This window comes from Salmo trutta, chromosome 26 (assembly GCF_901001165.1).
Source record: "Salmo trutta chromosome 26, fSalTru1.1, whole genome shotgun sequence".
NCBI classification, from domain to species: Eukaryota; Metazoa; Chordata; class Actinopteri; order Salmoniformes; family Salmonidae; genus Salmo; species Salmo trutta.
In genome coordinates, this window is record NC_042982.1 from 44,818,571 (window position 1) to 44,841,825 (window position 23,255).

Here is a 23,255-nt window from a genome sequence, read left to right on the forward strand (position 1 = left end):
GGGTTCAACAGCACAGTGGATGTTAGCTTCCAGCCCATTGAAAGAACAATATACTGTAACTGTTATGGGTTCAACAGCACAGTGGATGTTAGCTTCCAGCCCATTGAAAGAACAATATACTGTAACTGTTATGGGTTCAACAGCACAGTGGATGTTAGCTTCCAGCCCATTGAAAGAACAATATACTGTAACTGTTATGGGTTCAACAACACAGTGGATGTTAGCTTCCAGCCCATTGAAAAGAACAATATACTGTAACTGTTATGGGTTCAACAACACAGTGGATGTTAGCTTCCAGCCCATTGAAAGAACAATATACTGTAACTGTTATGGGTTCAACAGCACAGTGGATGTTAGCTTCCAGCCCATTGAAAGGACAATATACTGTAACTGTTATGGGTTCAACAACACAGTGGATGTTAGCTTCCAGCTCATTGAAAGAACAATATACTGTAACTGTTATGGGTTCAACAACACAGTGGATGTTAGCTTCCAGCCCATTGAAGGACAATATACTGTAACTGTTATGGGTTCAACAACACAGTGGATGTTAGCTTCCAGCCCATTGAAAGGACAATATACTGTAACTGTTATGGGTTCAACAAAAAAAGCTAAAAAAAATGTGACATTTTTTGTGTGATGTTGTGTACTATGTCAGAATCCTGTTAGTTTGGCTGTTTTGTGTTTTGTGAAGTGTGTGTTTACCACTGGGCCTGGAATGAATGGGATGTTATTGAGAGTAATCAAGATGTCTTCCTTTCACAGGCCCCATGTGACAACGGCTCCAAAATCCATAACTACACGCTCCAGTGGGACGAGGGGAAGGGGACCGGGGGTTATGAGCAGTGTTACTATGGGCCCCAGAAGCAGTATCGGGTCACCAAGCTCTCTCCAGCTTCAAGATACTCCTTCCGCCTCGCAGCCAAAAACGACATGGGTGTAAGGTACGTGGCTAACTCGACGCTGTTTTCTCCTGGATGACGGCCACGTGCTGTCTCTACGGCCGGCCGCGTGCTGCCTCTACAGCCGGCCGCGTGCTGCCTCTACGGCTGTCTCCGTGCTGCCTCTACGGCCGTCTCCGTGCTGCCTCTACGGCAGTCTCCGTGCAGTCTCTCCTTGCCTTTTTTGGTTTTGTTAACGACTCTGTAATATTTAGATTTGAGTACTTTCTGTTTTGGGTCGACATTTCAGTTCTGAGCACAACACAGAACTGTTATTCTTTCCTTTACTCCTCCTTCCTCTCCTCTCTCCTTCTCTCTCTCCCCTTTCCTTCTCTCTCTCTCTCTCGCTCTCTCTCCTCTCTCTTCTCCTCCCCTTTCCTTCTCTCTCTCTCCCCTCTCCTTCTCTCTCTCTCCCCTCTCCTTCTCCCTCTCTCTTCTCCTCCCCTTTCCTTCTCTCTCTCCCCTCTCCCTCGCTCTCTCTCCTCTCTCTTCTCCTCCCCTTTCCTTCTCTCTCCTCCCCCCTCTCTCCTCCCCTCTCTCCTCTTTCGCCCCTTCTCTCTTTCACTCCCTTCTCTCCTCCCCCCCTCTCTCCTCCCCCCCCTCTCTCCTCCCCCCTCTCTCCTCCCCCCTCTCTCCTCCCTTCTCTCCTCCCTTCTCTCCTCCCTCCCCTCTCTCCAAACGACTCTCACCCTCCCTCTTTTTGTCTTTTGTGTTTTCCTTCCTCTCTGTTAGTGAGTTCTCTGAGACGGTGAACCTGTACACCTCATGCAGCGTACCGTCCCCACCCCTCCCTCCAGAGCTGGTGAAGGCAGGGGTCACCTGGCTGTGTCTGACCTGGCAGAGACCCTCCACTTCCCCCAAGGAGGACGACATCTTCTACAGCCTGGAGATGGATGAGGACGAGGTACGGATCAGTCAGTCAGTCATATGACATTACATACTGATGAGGACGAGGTACGGATCAGTCAGTCAGTCATATGACATTACATACTGATGAGGACGAGGTACGGGTCAGTCAGTCATATGACATTACATACTGATGAGGACGAGGTACGGCTCAGTCAGTCATATGACATTACATACTGATGAGGGCGAGGTACGGGTCAGTCAGTCAGTCATATGACATTACATACGGATGAGGACGAGGTACGGGTCAGTCAGTCATATGACATTACATACTGATGAGGACGAGGTACGGCTCAGTCAGTCATATGACATTACATACTGATGAGGACGAGGTACGGCTCAGTCAGTCATATGACATTACATACTGATGGGGGCGAGGTACGGGTCAGTCAGTCATATGACATTACATACTGATGAGGGCGAGGTACGGGTCAGTCAGTCATATGACATTACATACTGATGACGAGGTACGGGTCAGTCAGTCAGTCATATGACATTACATACTGATGAGGGCGAGGTACGGGTCAGTCAGTCATATGACATTACATACTGATGAGGACGAGGTACGGGTCAGTCAGTCATATGACATTACATACTGATGAGGACGAGGTACGGGTCAGTCAGTCATATGACATTACATACTGATGAGGACGAGGTACGGGTCAGTCAGTCATATGACATTACATACTGATGGGGGCGAGGTACGGGTCAGTCAGTCATATGACATTACATACTGATGGGGGCGAGGTACGGGTCAGTCAGTCATATGACATTACATACTGATGGGGGCGAGGTACTGTAAATTGTTCTGCCATAAAGAGACATGGCTTGAATTCTATTCTTGTCCCTTTAAATGTTTCTCTCCTCTAAAACTGTCTGTGTGTATCAGACAGTGTTTGTATTTTAAGATGGACTTGCTTTGTGCTCAGCTAGTCTTTGTCCCCCCTCTGTGTCCTCTGTCTCCCCTCTGTGTCCTCTGTCTCCCCTCTGTGTCCTCTGTCTCCCCTCTGTGTCCTCTGTCTCCCCTCTGTGTCCTCTGTCTCCCCTCTGTGTCCTCTGTCTCCCCTCTGTGTCCTCTGTCTCCCCTCTGTGTCCTCTGTCTCCCCTCTGTGTCCTCTGTCTCCCCTCTGTGTCCTCTGTCTCCCCTCTGTGTCCTCTGTCTCCCCAGGGTTATGGCTTCCAACCCAGCTATGATGGTGATGAGCTGTCCTGCACTGTCAAGAACCTGCACAGGAGCACCAAGTACAAGTTCAGGGTAAGTCACTCTGGGGCCAGTCAGTCTATAGAGTCATACAGCCGATACAGTCTATAGAGTCATACAGCCGATACAGTCTATAGAGTCATACAGCCGATACAGTCTATAGAGTCATACGGTGGATACAGTCTATAGAGTCATACAGCCGATAGTCTATAGAGTCATACAGCTGATACAGTCTATAGAGTCATACAGCTGATACAGTCTATAGAGTCATACGGTGGATACAGTCTATAGAGTCATACAGCCGATACAGTCTATAGAGTCATACGGCGGATACAGTCTATAGAGTCATACGGTGGATACAGTCTATAGAGTCATACGGTGGATACAGTCTATAGAGTCATACGGTGGATACAGTCTATAGAGTCATACAGCCGATACAGTCTATAGAGTCATACGGTGGATACAGTCTATAGAGTCATACAGCCGATACAGTCTATAGAGTCATACGGCGGATACAGTCTATAGAGTCATACAGCCGATAGTCTATAGAGTCATACAGCTGATACAGTCTATAGAGTCATACAGCTGATACGGTCTATAGAGTCATACAGCTGATACAGTCTATAGAGTCATACAGCTGATACAGTCTATAGAGTCATACAGCTGATATAGTCTATAGAGTCATACGGTGGATACAGTCTATAGAGTCATACAGCCGATACAGTCTATAGAGTCATACGGCGGATACAGTCTAAAGAGTCATACGGTGGATACAGTCTATAGAGTCATACGGTGGATACAGTCTATAGAGTCATACAGCCGATACAGCCGATACAGTCTATAGAGTCATACGGTGGATACAGTCTATAGAGTCATACAGCCGATACAGTCTATAGAGTCATACGGCGGATACAGTCTATAGAGTCATACGGCGGATACAGTCTATAGAGTCATACAGCCGATACAGTCTATAGAGTCATACGGTGGATACAGTCTATAGAGTCATACGGTGGATACAGTCTATAGAGTCATACGGTGGATACAGTCTATAGAGTCATACGGTGGATACAGTCTATAGAGTCATACAGCTGATAGTCTATAGAGGCATACAGCTGATGCAGTCTATAGAGGCATACAGCTGATGCAGTCTATAGAGTCATACAGCTGATGCAGTCTATAGAGTCATACGGTGTATACAGTCTATAAAGTCATACAGCTGATGCAGTCTATAGAGTCATACAGCTGATGCAGTCTATAGAGTCATACAGCTGATGCAGTCTATAGAGTCATACAGATGATGCAGTCTATAGAGTCATACAGCTGATACAGTAATAGTCTATAGTCATGCAGTTAATACTGTGATCCAGTCTATAGTCGTACACCCGATCCAGTCTATAGATTCATACAACTAATACAGTAATAGCCTATAGAGTCATGCAGCTAATACAGTAATAGTCAAACAACTAAAACAGTCCAGTCTATAGATTCATACAACTAATACAGTAATAGCCTATAGAGTCATGCAGCTAATACAGTAATAGTCAAACAACTAAAACAGTCCAGTCTATAGATTCATACAACTAATACAGTAATAGCCTATAGAGTCATGCAGCTAATACAGTAATAGTCAAACAACTAAAACAGTCTAGTAATACAATCTATGGAGTCATAATGAGCGCAAGATAGACAGAAGTGAGTCAGGGTAAGAGGAGAGAGACGGAGAGAAACGGGGGGTAAGACGCCGAGACAGAGGAACCAAAGAGATGTTGAAAGAGAGAGTGGGAGAGAGGAACCAAAGAGAGTGGGAGAGAGGAACCAAAGAGAGTGGGAGAGAGGAACCAAAGAGAGTGGGAGAGAGGAACCAAAGAGATGTTGAAAGAGAGATGGGGAGAGTGGAACCAAAGAGAGTGGGAGAGAGGAACCAAAGAGATGTTGAAAGAGAGTGGGAGAGAGGGAGAGAAGTAGAGCCCTGTTGTGTGTCTGATCACTGCTGTTTGATCTTCAGGGTTAATTAGACCAGAGATCAGTGTTTTCCTGTCTCGGGGAGGACGAGGAGAGGAGGGTGATTGGCACACAGCGCTCTATGACTCATATGACTGCAGGGATCTAATGATATTAGGCTAGTCTCCCCTCCCACTGCAATTTTTCCCAAATGGCACCCTATTCCCTATATAGTGCATTACTATTGGTCAGAGCCCTATGGGCCTTGGTCTAAAGTAGTGTACTATTTAAGGAAAATGGTTCTATTTGGGACAGATGCTGACTCTCAGGGTAACAGGACCTGTTCCACAATCCCACACACCGGTAGACCAATCAGTGGCTAATTAGGTAAGCATTGTGGGAAATGGTAAATTGGTCTTTATTGTGAACTCGGATTGGAAGGCGTCAAGCAGCCCATTTTTGTAGCTGAGCAAATGTTTTCTCACGATGCAAACGGGGGTTGATGTAAATCCTGTTAAAATCATCATGGTGAAATACAGGCTGAATTGAATCACTTTTCAGCACACTTTTCCCTCCCTCCCTCCCTCCCTCCCTCCCTCCCTCCCTCCCTCCCTCCCTCTGTCTCTCTGCTCCCAACTCTCTCTCTCTTTCTCTCTCTGTCCATTCTGTTCAAAGGGCTTCATTGGCATGGCAAACTTGTTTACATTTCCCAATTCAATCGAAATGAACATAAGTGAAAAGACACAAAACAACATCACCCCAAAAACTATTTGAATTTAACAGTAAATATTATACACAAATTCAGAGTGACGACAATGTGCAAAATAATGTTTGATTTGTTTAGAAATTCTTTGGTCTTTTGTGATCTGTGGGAAATATCCGTCTACTATGGTCATACATTTGGCAGGAAGTTAGGAAGTGCAGCTCAGTTTCCACCTCATTTTGTACGCGGTGTGCACATAGGCAGACCTGGCTCTCGAGAGAAGACAAGCTATGGTGGCCTCTTTCAATAGCATGGCTATGCTCACGGAGTCTGTACAAAGGATTTTCTTCATTTTGGTTCAGTCACAGTAGTCAGGTATTCTGCCACCGTGTACTCTCTGTTTAGGGCCAGGTATCATTGAAATTTGCACTGTTTTTTTTGGTTGGTTCTTTCCTCTGTCAAATAGTTATCTTTTTGCTTTCTCATGATTTGGTTGGGTCTAATTGTGTTGCTGTCCTGGGGCTCTGTGGGGTCTGTTTGTGAACAGAGCCCCAGGACCAGCTGGCTGAGGGTTCTCTTCTCTAGGTTCATCTCTCTGTGGGGTTGAACAGAGCCCCAGGACCAGCTGGCTGAGGGCTCTCTTCTCTAGGTTAATCTCTCTGTGGGGTCTGTTTGTGAACAGAGCCCCAGGACCAGCTGGCTGAGGGCTCTCTTCTCTAGGTTCATCTCTCTGTGGGGTCTGTTTGTGAACAGAGCCCCAGGACCAGCTGGCTGAGGGCTCTCTTCTCTAGGTTCATCTCTCTGTGGGGTCTGTTTGTGAACGGAGCCCCAGGACCAGCTGGCTGAGGGTTCTCTTCTCTAGGTTCATCTCTTATGGTGGAGTGTGTGAGAAATGCTCATTTTTAGATGCTTGTAGAATTGAACAGCTCTTTTCTGGACGTAGATAACTAGCGGTTAAAGTGTTAATTCTGCTCTGCATGCATTGTTTGGGTTTTTGTATTCTACATAAAGTATATTTTAGCAGAATTCTGCATGCGGTCTCAATGGGGTTGTTTGTTCCATTTTCTTGGTTGGTGAGTGGACCCCCAGACCTCATAACCATGGAGGACAATGGCTTCTATAACTGATTCAACTATTTTTATTTTTTAGACAGATCCTAATTGGAATGTTGAGTTTTATGGGTTTTTTTGATGGCGTTGAAGGCCCTTCTTGCCTTGTCTCTCAGATCGTTCACAGCCTTGTGGAAGTTACCAGTGGTGTTAATGTTTAGGCTGAGGTAGATATAATTATTTGTGTATTCAAGGGCAACGGTGTCTAGATATAATTTGTATTTGTTGTCCTGGCTACTGTTGTCCTGGCTACTGTTGTCCTGGCTACTGTTGTCCTGGCTACTGTTGTCCTGGCTACTGTTGTCCTGGCTACTGTTGTCCTGGCCACTGTGCATAATCTGTGTAGAAGATCTAGGTGCTGCTGTAGAACCTCCTTGGTTGGGGACTGAAGCACCAGATCATCTGCAAACAGTAGACGTTTGATTTCTGAGTCCAATAGGGTGAGGGCGGGTGCTGCCAATTCATTGATATACACTGAGTATACAAAACATATAGAACACCTGCTCTTTCCAGGTGAACCCAGGTGGAAGGTATGATCCTTTATTGATGTCACTTGTTAAATCACAATTCAATATTAGGAAAGTATTCCTCATGTTTGGTATACTCAGTGTGTATGTTGAAGAGGGTAGGGCTCAAACTGCATCCCTGTCTCTCCCCACGGCCATGAGGAAAGAAATCTGTGTGTTTATTACCCATTTTAACCAAACACTTGTTGTTTCTGTACATTTATTTTATCATGTCTTATCCGTTTCCCCCCCCCAACACCGCTTTTGATTCATATTGCAGAACTTCATGCCAAATTGAGTAAACTTTTTACAAGTTTTTTTTATCAACAAAGCATGAGAAGATGTTTTTGTTTTGTTTGTTTGTCAGTAAGGGTGTGCAGGGTGTATACGTGGTCTGTCGTACGGTATTTTGGTAGGTAGCAAATTTGCTTAGGACATTGTTTTCACTGAGGAAATGTTGGAGTCTGCGTTTAATACTGCTGGATTTTTCCAACATTGCTGTTGATGCAGATGTCATCGTAATTGTTGGAGTCAAATTTGTCTCCACTTTTGTGGATTGGGGTGATCAGGCCTTGGTTCCAAATATTGGGGAAGATGTCAGAGCTGCAGGTAATGTTGGAGTTTAAGAATAGCCAATTGGAATTTGTGGTCTGTATTATCATTTCATTTAGTACACCACCAACACTTTAGCGCTGCTAGGTGGCAGTTGCGACCAAATCTTTAGTGTTGCTAGGTAGTGGTAGCAACCAGATCTTTAGCGTTGCTAGGTGGCAGTTGTGACCATATCTTTAGCATTGCTAGGTAGTGGTAGCAACCAGATCTTTAGCGTCGCTAGGTGGAGGTAGCAACCAGATCTTTTGCGTCGCTAGGTGGTGGTAGCAACCAGATCTTTAGTGTCGCTAGGTGGTATTAGCGACCAGGTCTTTAGTGTTGCTAGGTGGCGGTAGCGACCAGGTCTTTAGCGTTGCTAGGTGGCTGAAGCAACCAGATCTTTAGCGTTGCTAGGTGGAGGTGGCAACCAGCTCTTTAGCTTTGCTAGGTGGAGGAGGCAACCAGCTCTTTAGCTTTGCTAGGTGGAGGTAGCAACCAGATCTTTAGTGTTGCTAGGTGGCTGTAGCAACCAGATCTTTAGCATCGCTAGGTGGAGGTAGCGACCAGCTCTTTAGCTTTGCTAGGTGGAGGTAGCAACCAGATCTTTAGCTTTGCTAGGTGGCAATAGCGGTCACATCTTTAGTGTTGCTAAGTGGCGGGAAGTGGCCGTTTAGCCGGTAGTGGATTGGGGTGATCAGGCCTTGGTTCCATATATTCCAAATTTGAATTTATGGTCTGTATGTTTTATCATTTCATTTAGGATACCATTAACACCCCACACCCTTTTTGGTTTGGAGGGTTTGTATTTTATCCTATGGTTCATTCAATGTAATTAGAGAATCCACTGGGTTCTGGAAGTCTTTAATAGTTGATTCTAAGATTTGTAGTGTATGTTTTCACTGTTTGTTCTTTGTTATAGAGCCAAAAAGATTTGAAGTGGTTTATCTGTACTTGCTCTCTGCCCCCCCCCCCCCCCCCCTTCTCAAATTAAATTGTATTGGTCACATGGGCTGAATAGAACAGGTGTAGACCTTACAGTAAAAGCTTACTTACAAACCCTTAACCAACAATGCAGTTTTAAGAAAATACCTTAAAAAAGTAAGCGATAAGAATAACAAATAATTAAAGAGCAGCATTAAATAACAATAGCGGGGTTATATACAGGGGGCACCGGTATAGAGTGAATGTGCGGGGGCACTGGTTAGTCGAGGCAATTGAGGTAATATGTACATGTAGGTAGAGTTATTAAAGTGACTATGCATAGATAACAGAGAGTAGCAGCAGCGTAGAAAGGTGGGGGGGTAATGCAAATAGTCTGGGTAGCCGTTTGATTAGATGTTCTGGAATTTTATGGCTTGGGGTTAGAAGCTGTTTAGAAGCCTCTTGGACCTAGACTTGGCGCTCTGGTATTTTTAGGGCCTTCCTCTGACACCGCCTAGTATATAGGTCCTGGGTGGCAGGAAGCTTGGCCCCGGTGATGTACTGGGCCGTACGCACTACGTCCAGCTGGTCTTACAACCGAAGATCACGTGTAACCAGGACTTTTGAGACCAGCCACCTGGACAGCTGATGAAACTGTAGGTTTGCATAACCGAAGAATTTCTGCACAAACTGTCAGAAACTGTCTCAGGGAAGCTCATCTGCGTGCTCGTCGTCCTCACCAGGGTCTTGACTTGACTGCGGTTTGTCGTCGTAACTGACTTAAGCATTGTGAACAGAGTGCCCCATGGTGGCTGGCGGTGGGGTTATGGTATGGGCCGGCATAAGCTACGGACAACGAACACAATTGTATTTATTGATGGCAATTTGAGATACCTTGACAAGATCCTTAGGCCCATTGTCGTGCCATTTGTCCGCCTCCATCACCTCATGTTTAAGTATGATAATGCACTGACCCATGTCGTAAGGATCTGTACACAATTCCTGTATGCTGAAAATGTCCCTGTTCTTCCATGGCCTGCATACTCATCAGACATGTCACCCGTTGAGCATGTTTGGGATGCTCTGGATTGGTGTAAACGACAGCCTGTTCCAGTTCCCGCCAATATCCAGCAATTTCACACATCCATTGTAGACCAGCGGGACAACATTCCACAGGCCACAATCAACAGCAATGATCAACTTCATGCGGTGGAAATATCATGCTTCATGAGGCAAAAGGTGGTATCACCAGATATTGACTGGTTTTCTGATCCACGCCCCTACCTGTTTAAAAAAAAAAAAAAAAGATCTGTGTCCAACATATGCATATCTGCATTCCCAGTCATATGAAATCTAAAGATTAGGGCCAAATGAATGTTTTTCAATTGACTGATTTCCTTATATGAACTGTAACTCAGTAACATCTTTAAAGTTGTTGCATTTATTTTTGTTCAGTGTAGCTAACATTCTTTGATAACTGGTTAGATGGCATTATGCATTTCCAAAACTGTGTTTTACTTTAATGTAGCTGTAAGCTAGGTGTTGATAGCAACTGGCTGACTCATACAGGGCTAATTTAAAGTTAGCAGGCTAATTGGCTAGCAACCTTGAAAGTTGATTTGTAACAATAAATAAAGTATTTGCTTTTAAGTTGTCTGAAAATTAAGTTGAAGCCAGTAGTCATGAGTGCAAACAATTTGGTTTAATTAAGTGATACATTTGAAGTTATTTCTGTTGAGGTTTACATACCGTATTCTCCATATTATATTACACCCATGGAAAACATTTTCTGACATGACTACGGAATGCTGATCGGTTTTATGTAATAACTCGCAAAAATATAGAAAGTGAGTTTTAACTTTGCATTGGGACATGATGCATATACTAATGAAATCTATATGTCTCGTGGTGAAGAGGAGACGAAGATACAGGGGCTGCAGATACGGGTGCCTTGTGACAATTCATCGGCTTGTGGGTAACCCGCTTTTACCATCCATCCTATTGGCCATTGTGCAATCCCTGGATAATAAACTAGACGAGCTCTGTTCGAGACTATCCTACCAACGGGACATTTAATACAGCAATATCTTATTTTTAACTCAGTCGTGGCTGAACGACGACATGAATAATATACAGTTGGCTGGGTTTTCCATGCATCGACAGAACAGCTACCTCCGAGAAGACTAGGGGTGGTGTGTTTGTTTGTCAATAACAGCTGGTGCTGTCAATAACCCAGCCGCGAGCTGCCTAGTGACGCGAGCCTACTAGACAGGTTAAATGCCTTTTCTGCTCACTCCGAGGAAAGCAACACTGAAGCATGCATGAGAGCACCAGCTGTTCCGGACAACTGTGTGATCACGCTCTGCGTAGCCAATGTGAGTAAGACCTTTAAACAGGTCAACATTCACCAGGCCACAGGGCCAGACGTATTACCAGGACCTGTACTCAGAGCATACACGGACCAATTGGCAAATGTCTTCAAATCAAATCAAATCAAATTTATTTATATAGCCCTTCGTACATCAGCTGAAATCTCAAAGTGCTGTACAGAAACCCAGCCTAAAACCCCAAACAGCAAGCAATGCATGTGAAAGAAGCACGGTGGCTGGGAAAAACTCCCTAGGAAAAACTCCTGAGAAAGGCCAAAAACCTAGGAAGAAACCTAGAGAGGAACCAGGCTATGAGGGGTGGCCAGTCCTCTTCTGGCTGTGCCGGGTGGATATTATAACAGAACATGGTCAAGATGTTTCTTCAATTACGTTTTCAACCTTTCCCTGACCAAGTCTGTAATACGTTTCAAGCAGACCACCATAGTCCCTATGTGTTACTTTTTTTTAACTTTAGTTTCTTTAGTAAATATTTTCTTAACTGTTGTGGTTAAGTGCTTGTAAGTAAGCATTTCACAATTGTATTTGGGGCATGTGACAAATAAGTTTGGTTTGATTTGAACATTTACACATTGAGCAGCAAGATGGTTTGGGGAAAGTGTGGTGCCACTAGGGGTCAACACTTTGACAGCCCCCCCCCCCCCCAACTTAATTTTCCATCATTGTGTTTTTCCTTGCTATATACTCATTTAAAGGGGCGACCTCCTGTAATTTCAGTTCCAAGCGAAAGGGGCAGAGAACTGGAGTTCTTTTTCCCCCCCTAGCTCTGTACAGGCCAATCAACAAAACACAGTCAAGTGAGCGCAGGCGAGAGTTGGAATTTGGCTGCTGGACAAATAGATGTGTCTCTTGAGTGATATTGTGACAATAGAAATACGTATTTTTCTGACCCTAGAAATACTTTCAATGAAGGCCTGGATGAGGAATGTGTTTTATTTATTTATTTATTTATTTATTTATTTATTTATATATAGTTTTTCCTTTTCTATAATTGTGATTCCTGACTGCTGCAGTATCTCCTCCCGTCCTGCAGGTGGCGGCCTACAACACTGAGGGGAAGAGTAACCCCAGTCAGGTGGCAGAATTCACTACCTGTCCAGACAGACCAGGAGGACCATGTAGACCTGTCATCAGAGGCAGGGTGCTGCCCAACTCTTTCAGACTGGCATGGGGTGAGTAGACACACACACAATCATCATCTCAAACACACACAAAGAAATCTGATCTGCTCGCAATGGTGATACCGATCAAAATCCCTCTCACCGATACATCTGTGCTACCAGAGCTTTGTTTGTTTTCATGTCTGTTGATAACACTGGTCACCCTTGGTGTGATCAAGACTACTGGCCACCCTTGGTGTGATCAAGAGTACTGGCCATCTAGTTGTATTCTCTCTCTAGAACCTCCTAAAGAATCTAGTTGTATTCTCTCTCTAGAACCTCCTAAAGAATCTAGTTGTATTCTCTCTCTAGAACCTCCTAAAGAATCTAGTTGTATTCTCTCTCTAGAACCTCCGAAAGATAATGGAGGGGCAGAAGTGACCAAATACGTGGTGGAGATATCTGAGGGACTAAGCGGTAAGTTTCAACTGCAAATCAATCACATTTATTTTATAAATCCCTTTTTACATTGGGGTGGCAGGTAGCCTAGTGGTTAGAGCGTTGGACTAGTAACTGAAAGGTTGCTAGATCGAATCCCCGAGCTGACAAGGTACAAATCTGTCGTTCTGCCCCTGAACAAGGCAGTTAACCCACTGTTCCTAGGCTGTCATTGAAAATAAGAATTTGTTCTTAACTGACTTGCCTAGTTAAATAAAGGTAAAATAAATCAAATTTAATAAAACATCAAGAGCTTTCCTGTTACCCAGGCTTAACCCCAGAGAGAGCTTTCCTGTTACCCAGCCTTAACCCCAGAGAGACCTTTCCTGTTACCCAGCCTTAACCCCAGAGAGACCTTTCCTGTTACCCAGGCTTAACCCCAGAGAGAGCTTTCCTGTTACCCAGCCTTAACCCCAGAGAGACCTTTCCTGTTACCCAGCCTTAACCCCAGAAAGAGCTTTCCTGTTACCCAGCCTTAACGCCAGAGAGAGCTTTCCAGTTACCCAGCCTTAACCCCAGAGAAAGTTCCTTGAGAACAGTAATCCTTTCTATTTGTATAGTGCTTTTTATCAACCCACAGTAGTTTTCAAGATACAGTCCCTTCAGAAAGTATTCACACCCATTGACTTTTTCCACATTTTGTTGTGTTACAGCCTGAATTTAAAATTGATTATATTGAGATTTTGTGTCCCTGGCCTACACACAATACCACATAATGTAAAAGTGAAATTACGTCTTTAGAAATAGTTACAAATGTATTAATGAAAAGCTGAAATGTCTTGAGTCAATAAGTATTCAACTCCTTTGTTATGGCCAGCCTAAATAAGTTCAGGAGTAACAATTTGCTTAACAAGTCACATAATAAATTGCTTGGACTCTGTGTTCAGTAATAGTGTTTAACATGATTTTTTAATGACTACCTCATCTCTGTACCCCACACATACAATTATCTGTAAGGTCCCTCAGTCAAGCAGTGAATTTCAAACACAGATTTAACAACAAAGACCAGGGAGGTTTTCCAATGCCTCGCAAAGAAGGGCACCTGTTGGTAGATGGGTAAAAAATAAAAAAGCAGATATTGAATATCCCTTTGAGCATGGTGAAGTTATTAATTACACTTTGGATGGTGTATCAATACACCCAGTCACTACAAAGATACAGGCGTCCTTCCTAACTCAGTTGCCGGAGAGGAAGGAAACCGTTCAGGGATTTCACCATGAGGCCAATGGTCACTTTAAAACAGTTACAGAGTTTAATGGCTGTGATGGGAGAAAACTGAGGATGGATCAACAACATTGTAGTTACTCCACAATACTAACCTAAATGACAGAGTGAAAAGAAGGAAGCCTGTTTGGGACAAACACAACACAGTGTACTACTCTTCATATTTTCAAGCAGGATGGTAGCTGCATCATGTTATGGGGTATGCTTGTAGTCGTTAAGGACTGTGGAGTTTTTCAGGATACAAAATAAATGGAATAGAGCCAAGCACAGACAAAATCAGAGAGGAAAACCTGGTTTAGTCTGCTTTTCAACAGACACTGGGAGATTAATTCACCTTTCAGCAGGACTTTAATCTAAAACACAAGGCCAAATCTACACCGGAGGTGCTTACCAAGAAGACAGTGAATGTTCCTGAGTGGCCGAGTTACAGTTTTGACTTAAATCTACTTGAACATCTATGGCAAGACTTCAAAATGGTTTTCTAACGATGATCAACAACCAACTTAACAGATCTTGAAGAATTTAGAAAAGAATAATGGACAAATATTGTACAATCCAAATCTGGAAAGCTCTTCGAGATTTACCCAGAAAGACTCACAGCTGTAATCACTGCCAATGAGGATTCTAACATGTATTGACTCTGGGGTTAGAGTACTTATGTAAATGAGATATTTCTGGATTTAATTTCCAATACATTTTACAAACATTTCTAAAACCATTTTTTCACTTTGTCCTTATGCGGTATTGTGTCTAGATGAGTGAGAAGAAAAGAAACATATTTATTCCATTTTGAATTCAGGCTGTAACACAATCAAATTAGGATTAAGTCAACGGCTACTGCATGACTACTTCCTGAAGGCTCTGTATTTAACATAGCCAAGAACAAGACAGCTTAGTAGTGTGTGTTCATGTCTCTCTCTCTCTCTCTGTCTCTCTGTCTCTCTCTCTCTCTCTGTCTCTCTGTCTCTCTGTCTGTCTGTCTGTCTGTCTGTCTGTCTGTCTGTCTGTCTGTCTGTCTGTCTGTCTGTCTGTCTGTCTGTCTGTGCGTCTGTCTGTCTGTGCGTCTGTGCGTGTCTCTGTGCGTCTGTGCGTGTCTCTGTGCCTCTGTGCGTGTCTCTGTGCCTCTGTGCGTGTCTCTGTGCGTCTGTGCGTGTCTCTGTGCGTCTGTGCGTGTCTCTGTGCGTCTGTGCGTGTCTCTGTGCCTCTGTGCGTGTCTCTGTGCGTCTGTGCGTGTCTCTGTGCGTCTGTGCGTGTCTCTGTGCGTCTGTGCGTGTCTCTGTGCGTCTGTGCGTGTCTCTGTGCGTCTGTGCGTGTCTCTGTGCGTCTGTGCGTGTCTCTGTGCGTCTGTGCGTGTCTCTGTGCGTCTGTGCGTGTCTCTGTGCGTCTGTGCGTGTCTCTGTGCGTCTGTGCGTGTCTCTGTGCGTCTGTGTGCGCGTCTCTGTGCGTCTGTGTGCGCGTCTCTGTGCGTCTGTGTGCGCGTCTCTGTGCGTCTGCGCGTCTGTCTGTGTGCGCGTCTGTCTGTGTGCGCGTCTGTCTGTGTGCGCGTCTGTCTGTGTGCGCGTCTGTCTGTGTGCGCGTCTGTCTGTGTGCGCGTCTGTCTGTGTGCGCGTCTGTCTGTGTGCGCGTCTGTCTGTGTGCGCGTCTGTCTGTGTGCGCGTCTGTCTGTGTGCGCGTCTGTGTGCGCGTCTGTCTGCGTGTGTGCGCGTCTGTCTGCGTGTGTGCGCGTCTGTCTGCGTGTGTGCGCGTCTGTCTGCGTGTGTGCGCGTCTGTCTGCGTGTGTGCGCGTCTGTCTGCGTGTGTGCGCGTCTGTCTGCGTGTGTGTGCGCGTCTGTCTGCGTGTGTGTGCGCGTCTGTCTGCGTGTGTGTGCGCGTCTGTCTGCGTGTGTGTGCGCGTCTGTCTGCGTGTGTGTGCGCGTCTGTCTGCGTGTGTGTGCGCGTCTGTCTGCGTGTGTGCGCGTCTGTCTGCGTGTGTGTGCGCGTCTGTCTGCGTGTGTGTGCGCGTCTGTCTGCGTGTGTGTGCGCGTCTGTCTGCGTGTGTGTGCGCGTCTGTCTGCGTGTGTGTGCGCGCGTCTGTCTGCGTGTGTGCGCGCGTCTGTCTGCGTGTGTGCGCGCGTCTGCCTGCGTGTGTGTGCGCGTCTGCCTGCGTGTGTGTGCGCGTCTGTCTGCGTGTGTGTGTGCGCGTCTGTCTGCGTGTGTGTGTGCGCGTCTGTCTGCGTGTGTGTGTGCGCGTCTGTCTGTGTGTGTGTGCGCGTCTGTCTGTGTGTGTGTGCGCGTCTGTCTGTGTGTGTGTGCGCGTCTGTCCGTGTGTGTGTCTCTGTCCGTGTGTGCGCGTCTGTCCGTGTGTGTCTCTGTCCCTGTCCGTGTGTGTGTGTTTGTCTGTCCGTGTGTGTGTCTGTGTGTGTGTGTCCCCCTCTAGGCGTGTCGTGGGAGCTGGCGTACAGTGGTCCAGCCATGGAACATGTGTGTGAGGGGCTGAAGCCAGGCCACTCCTACCAGACCAGAGTTTACTGCATGAGTGAGGGGGGGCAAAGCCCAGTGAGTCACCCTTACTGCACCCCACACACACACACACACACACACACACACACACCTCTCTGCATGTACTGGAGCGAACAATACACACAGTCCGCGTAGCCATGAGAGCTTTAGACCAGCCTTGTCTTTCTCCCTGTCCGTGACGTTTCTCACCGTTATATCTTTGTCACTCGTGATATAACGAACACAACAAAGTAGCTCAATTTCTAGAGCTTTCTATTTGCATGGCTCTTTATGTATATCTTTCTATTTCCATGTCTCTCTCTCAGCTGTGTGTCATCAGTTCCTCTGCTTCATAATGATGGCTCTAGGAGTAGTATTCCAGTCACGAGGTGATGAATGGCTCTAGGAGTAGTATTCCAGTAGTGATGTGATGAATGGCTCTAGGAGTAGTATTCCAGTAGTGATGAATGGCTCTAGGAGTAGTATTCCACTGGTGATGTGATGAATGGTTCTAGGAGTAGTATTCCAGTAGTGATGAATGGCTCTAGGAGTAGTATTCCAGTAGTGATGAATGGCTCTAGGAGTAGTATTCCAGTAGTGATGTGATGAATGGCTCTAGGAGTAGTATTCCACTGGTGATGTGATGAATGGCTCTAGGAGTAGTATTCCAGTAGTGATGAATGGCTCTAGGAGTGGTATTCCAGTAGTGATGAATGGCTCTAGGAGTAGTATTCCAGTAGTGATGAATGGCTCTAGGAATAGTATTCCAGTAGTGATGAATGGCTCTAGGAGTAGTATTCCAGTAGTGATGTGATGAATGGCTCTAGGAGTAGTATTCCACTGGTGATGTGATGAATGGCTCTAGGAGTGGTATTCCAGTAGTGATGAATGGCTCTAGGAGTAGTATTCCAGTAGTGATGAATGGCTCTAGGAGTAGTATTCCAGTAGTGATGTGATGAATGGCTCTAGGAGTGGTATTCCAGTCACGGTGTGATGAATGGCTCTAGGAGTGGTATTCCAGTAGTGATGTGTTGAATGGCTCTAGGAGTAGTATTCCAGTCACGATGTGATGAATGGCTCTAGGAGTAGTATTCCAGTAGTGATGTGATGAATGGCTCTAGGAGTGGTATTCCAGTCACGGTGTGATGAATGGCTCTAGGAGTGGTATTCCAGTCGTGATGTGATGAATGGCTCTAGGAGTAGTATTCCAGTAGTGATGTGATGAATGGTTCTAGGAGTAGTATTCCAGTAGTGATGAATGGTTCTAGGAGTAGTATTCCAGTAGTGATGAATGGCTCTAGGAGTGGTATTCCAGTCACGATGTGATGAATGGCTCTAGGAGTAGTATTCCAGTAGTGATGTGATGAATGGCTCTAGGAATAGTATTCCAGTCGTGATGTGATGAATGGCTCTAGGAGTAGTATTCCAGTAGTGATGTGATGAATGGCTCTAGGAGTAGTATTCCAGTAGTGATGTGATGAATGGCTCTAGGAGTAGTATTTCAGTAGTGATGTGATGAATGGCTCTAGGAGTAGTATTCCAGTAGTGATGTGATGAATGGTTCTAGGAGTAGTATTCCAGTAGTGATGAATGGTTCTAGGAGTAGTATTCCAGTAGTGATGAATGGCTCTAGGAGTAGTATTCCAGTAGTGATGTGATGAATGGCTCTAGGAGTGGTATTCCAGTCACGGTGTGATGAATGGCTCTAGGAGTAGTATTCCAGTAGTGATGTGATGAATGGCTCTAGGAGTGGTATTCCAGTAGTGATGTGATGAATGGCTCTAGGAGTGGTATTCCAGTAGTGATGTGATGAATGGCTCTAGGAGTGGTATTCCAGTAGTGATGTGATGAATGGCTCTAGGAGTAGTATTCCACTGGTGATGTGATGAATGGCTCTAGGAGTAGTATTCCAGTAGTGATGTGATGAATGGCTCTAGGAGTGGTATTCCAGTAGTGATGTGATGAATGGCTCTAGGAGTGTTATTCCAGTAGTGATGTGATGAAGGGCTCTAGGAGTGGTATTCAATTAGTGATGTGATGAATGGCTCTAGGAGTAGTATTCCAGTAGTGATGAATGGCTCTAGGAGTAGTATTCCACTGGTGATGTGATGAATGGTTCTAGGAGTAGTATTCCAGTAGTGATGAATGGCTCTAGGAGTGGTATTCCAGTCATGTCCAAGCCGTCTATTTCTGACCCGCCTCTAATAGGAGAATGTCGTTAATCTGTTTTCTCATTTGGAGGTTATTTATGATCTTCTTCACGACTCCGTTCCAAATAGAACACTGTTCCCTGTATAGTGCACTACTTAGGACTCTGTTCTAGCCCGTATGGCTCTGGTCTAAAGTAGTGCACTATATAAGGAATAGGGTGCCAGCCCTGGTCTAAAGTAGTGCACTATATATGGAATTGGGTGCCAGCCCTGGTCTAAAGTAGTGCACTATATATGGAATAGGGTGCCAGCCCTGGTCCTAAAGTAGTACACTATATAGGGAATAGGGTGCCAGCCCTGGTCTAAAGTAATACACTATATATGGAATAGGGTGCCAGCCCTGGTCTAAAGTAGTGCACTATATATGGAATAGGGTGCCAGCCCTGGTCGTAAAGTAATACACTATATATGGAATAGGGTGCCAGCCCTGGTCTAAAGTTGTGCACTATATATGGAATAGGGTGCCAGCCCTGGTCTAAAGTAGTGCACTATATATGGAATAGGGTGCCAGCCCTGGTCCTAAAGTAGTACACTATATATGGAATAGGGTGCCAGCCCTGGTCTAAAGTAATACACTATATAGGGAATAGGGTGCCAGCCCTGGTCCTAAAGTAGTGCACTATATAGGGAATAGGGTGCCAGCCCTGGTCTAAAGTAATACACTATATAAGGAATAGGGTGCCAGCCCTGGTCCTAAAGTAATACACTATATAAGGAATAGGGTGCCAGCCCTGGTCTAAAGTAATACACTATATATGGAATAGGGTGCCAGCCCTGGTCCTAAAGTAGTGCACTATATAAGGAATAGGGTGCCATTTGGGATCCATCTCATATGTACGTACAAGACAGAGGGCTGTAATCAGTTAACCCTCGTCGCATGGCAGCTGTGGAAGCTCTGCTAATTATTAATTAGCCAGATCAGCTGGTTTATGATGTTCTTGCTTTAATGGCTCTTATTCATGACGGCTTAGAGAGACTCAGAGAAACATGACTCATGATGACAAGCTTTTGTTTTGGTTAAGTATTTTATTTGGGGGGGGGGATGGGATGCAGAGTAACGTGACAGAACACTCACATGTTGGGTGGCTGTCTCTTCTCTGTCACAGAAATGGAGATTTAACTGTTACTGTTACATACACAGCAGATCAGCATGGCAGTAATATGCCGTGTAGTCCTACATTATCATTAGATACTGTACTCATTTATTGTTTTTCATCAGTTGTATAATTGAAATATAAAGAGTAAGGCTGTCCTAACTATATATACAGATGGAGGGGTCGTGTCTCTCTATCCAAATAGAATGTTGTCTCCTAATTGTGGTGGTGTTGTTGTTTTCTCATCCTAACATGGTGTTGTTGTGTTCCAGCTGTCAGAGACTCTGCAGGTCCAGACTCCCGCGGTGCCCCCAGGGCAGTGCCAGCCGCCCCGCGTGGTGGGCAAGCCCAAGGCCAGAGAGGTGCAGCTGCGCTGGGGTGAGTCACTCTGCCATCCCCCCTGCCAACCTACACTACAACCACTCTGTCACCATGCCAACCTACACTACCACCCCTCTGTCACCATGCCAACCTACACTACCACCCCTCTATCACCATGCCAACCTACACTACCACCACTCTATCACCATGCCAACCTACACTACCACCACTATCACCATGCCAACCTACACTACCACCACTCTGTCACCATGCCAACCTACACTACCACAACTCTGTCACCATGCCAACCTACACTACCACCACTCTATCACCATGCCAACCTACACTACCACCACTCTATCACCATGTCAACCTACACTACCACCACTCTGTCACCATGCCAACCTACACTACCACTCTGTCACCATGCCAACCTACACTACCACCACTCTGTCACCATGCCAACCTACACTACCACCACTCTGTCACCATGCCAACCTACATTACCACCACTCTGTCACCATGCCAACCTACACTACCACCCCTCTGTCACCATGCCAACCTACACTACCACCCCTCTGTCACCATGCCAACCTACACTACCACCACTCTATCACCATGCCAACCTACACTACCACCACTCTGTCACCATGCCAACCTACACTACCACCACTCTGTCACCATGCCAACCTACACTACAACCACTCTGTCACCATGCCAACCTACACTACCACCACTCTGTCACCATGCCAACCTACACTACCACCACTCTGTCACCATGCCAACCTACATTACCACCACTCTGTCACCATGCCAACCTACACTACCACCCCTCTGTCACCATGCCAACCTACACTACCACCACTCTATCACCATGCCAACCTACACTACCACCACTCTGTCACCATGCCAACCTACACTACCACTCTGTCACCATGCCAACCTACACTACCACCACTCTGTCACCATGCCAACCTACACTACAACCACTCTGTCACCATGCCAACCTACACTACCACCCCTCTGTGTGGGCATATTGTATTCTCTTTTGGTGCCAGGGAATAACTGGCTTTAATATAATATATGCCATTTTAGCAAACACATTGTGTTGGGGGCCTTAAGAAAGAGTCAAGCTGTCTACCTGAAGACAGAATCTCTTGTCAAGCTGTCTACCTGAAGACAGAATCTATTGTCAAGCTGTCTACCTGAAGACAGAATCTATTGTCAAGCTGTCTACCTGAAGACAGAATATCTTGTCAAGCTGTCTACCTGAAGACAGAATCTCTTGTCAAGCTGTCTACCTGAAGACAGAATCTCTTGTCAAGCTGTCTACCTGAAGACAGAATCTCTTGTCAAGCTGTCTACCTGAAGACAGAATCTCTTGTCAAGCTGTCTACCTGAAGACAGAATCTCTTGTCAAGCTGTCTACCTGAAGACAGAATCTCTTGTCAAGCTGTCTACCTGAAGACAGAATCTCTTGTCAAGCTGTCTACCTGAAGACAGAGTGGCCAACCCTAATTTTGTGCTAATTTTGTTATTGATTATTGTAATTATATGTGCTGCTATTTTAGCAATTTATCATCATAATGAGAATAATCTGGAATCTGAAAAATGAAATAGAAAAATAAACGAATTGGTATACGTGTGTCTCTCCCAGGACCGCCGTGTGTGGGGGGCGGCAGCCCGGTGTCGGTCTATAGTGTGGAGGTGTGTGGCTCTGGTCCTCAGGGGTCAACAGGTCAAGAGGAGGTCAGGGAGGTGTACCAAGGTTCGGAGGTCGACTGCACCGTAGGCAGTCTGCTGCCGGGACGGACGTACAGCTTCCGCCTGCGGGCCGCCAACAAGGCTGGGGTGAGACAACAAACTTGTTTTATCTCTTCAATGCTGGGAAAACTGAACTGAACTTTGTTGGTTCATGAACGATACAGGATAGTCTTGTTCAGTGTGTAGGTTTGACTGAATACTTTTCAGGAGTGAACAAAAAAAAAGTGAATTTAATCTTTCTCTGAATCTCTTCTCCGTATGTCCTCAATTCCTGTATGTAGTCATGTTGTGTCACTAAAGAAAAGTGTGTTTGACTGTCACCCAACTAATGAGTGTGTATTTTTGGTTATGTATGTTAGTACGGACCCCTGTCAGAGCATTGTGAGGTGACCATGGGCCCCGGGGCTCCGGAACCCTGTAAGGCCCCTCGAATCACCTGCAAGTCCCCTACTGTGGCTGTGGTCAGCTGGGAGGTTAGGAACACCACACTTGTGACTTCTGTTCTATGTGTGGTTTTTGTACTACAACAGAAAATGATCTCAGGGGATGATACAGTAAATCAATTATCCTGTTAAATCAAAACGGGCGTTTATCTGTGTTGAAATCGATCAAATCAATCCATCACGTTAAGTCTCACCACAGCTCCTCTGTTTCTCCTGCCCCTCCTCAGACTCCAGCCTGTAACGGGGCGGTAGTCTCAGAGTACCGTGTGGAGTGGGGGGCGGCGGAGGGCACCATGCAGGTGTGTTACAGCGGTGCCAGCCTCACCCACGAGGTCAAGGGACTGCTGCCCGCCACCAACTACTTCTGCCGGGTTCAGGTGAGTCTGTCTCTCAGCACTAAAGACAACTTACCTGGTACTAGTACTACTACTGCCGTGTTCAGGTGAGTCTGTCTCTCAGCACTAAAGACAACTTACCTGGTACTAGTACTACTACTGCCGTGTTCAGGTGAGTCTGTCTCTCAGCACTAAAGACAACTTACCTGGTACTAGTACTAGTACTGCTGGGTTCAGGTGAGTCTGTCTCTCAGCACTAAAGACAACTTACCTGGTACTAGTACTAGTACTACTACTGCTGGGTTCAGGTGAGTCTGTCTCTCAGCACTAAAGACAACTTACCTGGTACTAGTACTAGTACGGCTGGGTTCAGGTGAGTCTGTCTCTCAGCACTAAAGACAACTTACCTGGTACTAGTACTAGTACGGCTGGGTTCAGGTGAGTCTGTCTCTCAGCACTAAAGACAACTTACCTGGTACTAGTACTACTACTGCTGGGTTCAGGTGAGTCTGTCTCTCAGCACTAAAGACAACTTACCTGGTACTAGTACTAGTACTGCTGGGTTCAGGTGAGTCTGTCTCT

The 23,255-nt window shown here is 45.7% G+C and overlaps 1 protein-coding gene across 4 annotated transcripts in view; it reads left to right on the forward strand.

Annotated features, from left to right (window-relative positions):
• fndc3a (fibronectin type III domain containing 3A) overlaps positions 1-23,255 on the forward strand; it is a 155,653-nt gene that overhangs the window by 103,429 nt on the left and 28,969 nt on the right. For all 4 annotated transcript variants that reach the window (XM_029716051.1, XM_029716052.1, XM_029716050.1 and 1 more), the window contains 10 exons: positions 766-944; positions 1,674-1,845; positions 3,016-3,102; positions 12,240-12,378; positions 12,715-12,783; positions 16,445-16,563; positions 20,083-20,188; positions 21,789-21,982; positions 22,255-22,368; positions 22,566-22,715. In XM_029716051.1, the coding sequence (XP_029571911.1) occupies positions 766-944; positions 1,674-1,845; positions 3,016-3,102; positions 12,240-12,378; positions 12,715-12,783; positions 16,445-16,563; positions 20,083-20,188; positions 21,789-21,982; positions 22,255-22,368; positions 22,566-22,715 (1,329 nt within the window). The remainder of the gene's footprint in view (positions 1-765; positions 945-1,673; positions 1,846-3,015; positions 3,103-12,239; positions 12,379-12,714; positions 12,784-16,444; positions 16,564-20,082; positions 20,189-21,788; positions 21,983-22,254; positions 22,369-22,565; positions 22,716-23,255) is intronic.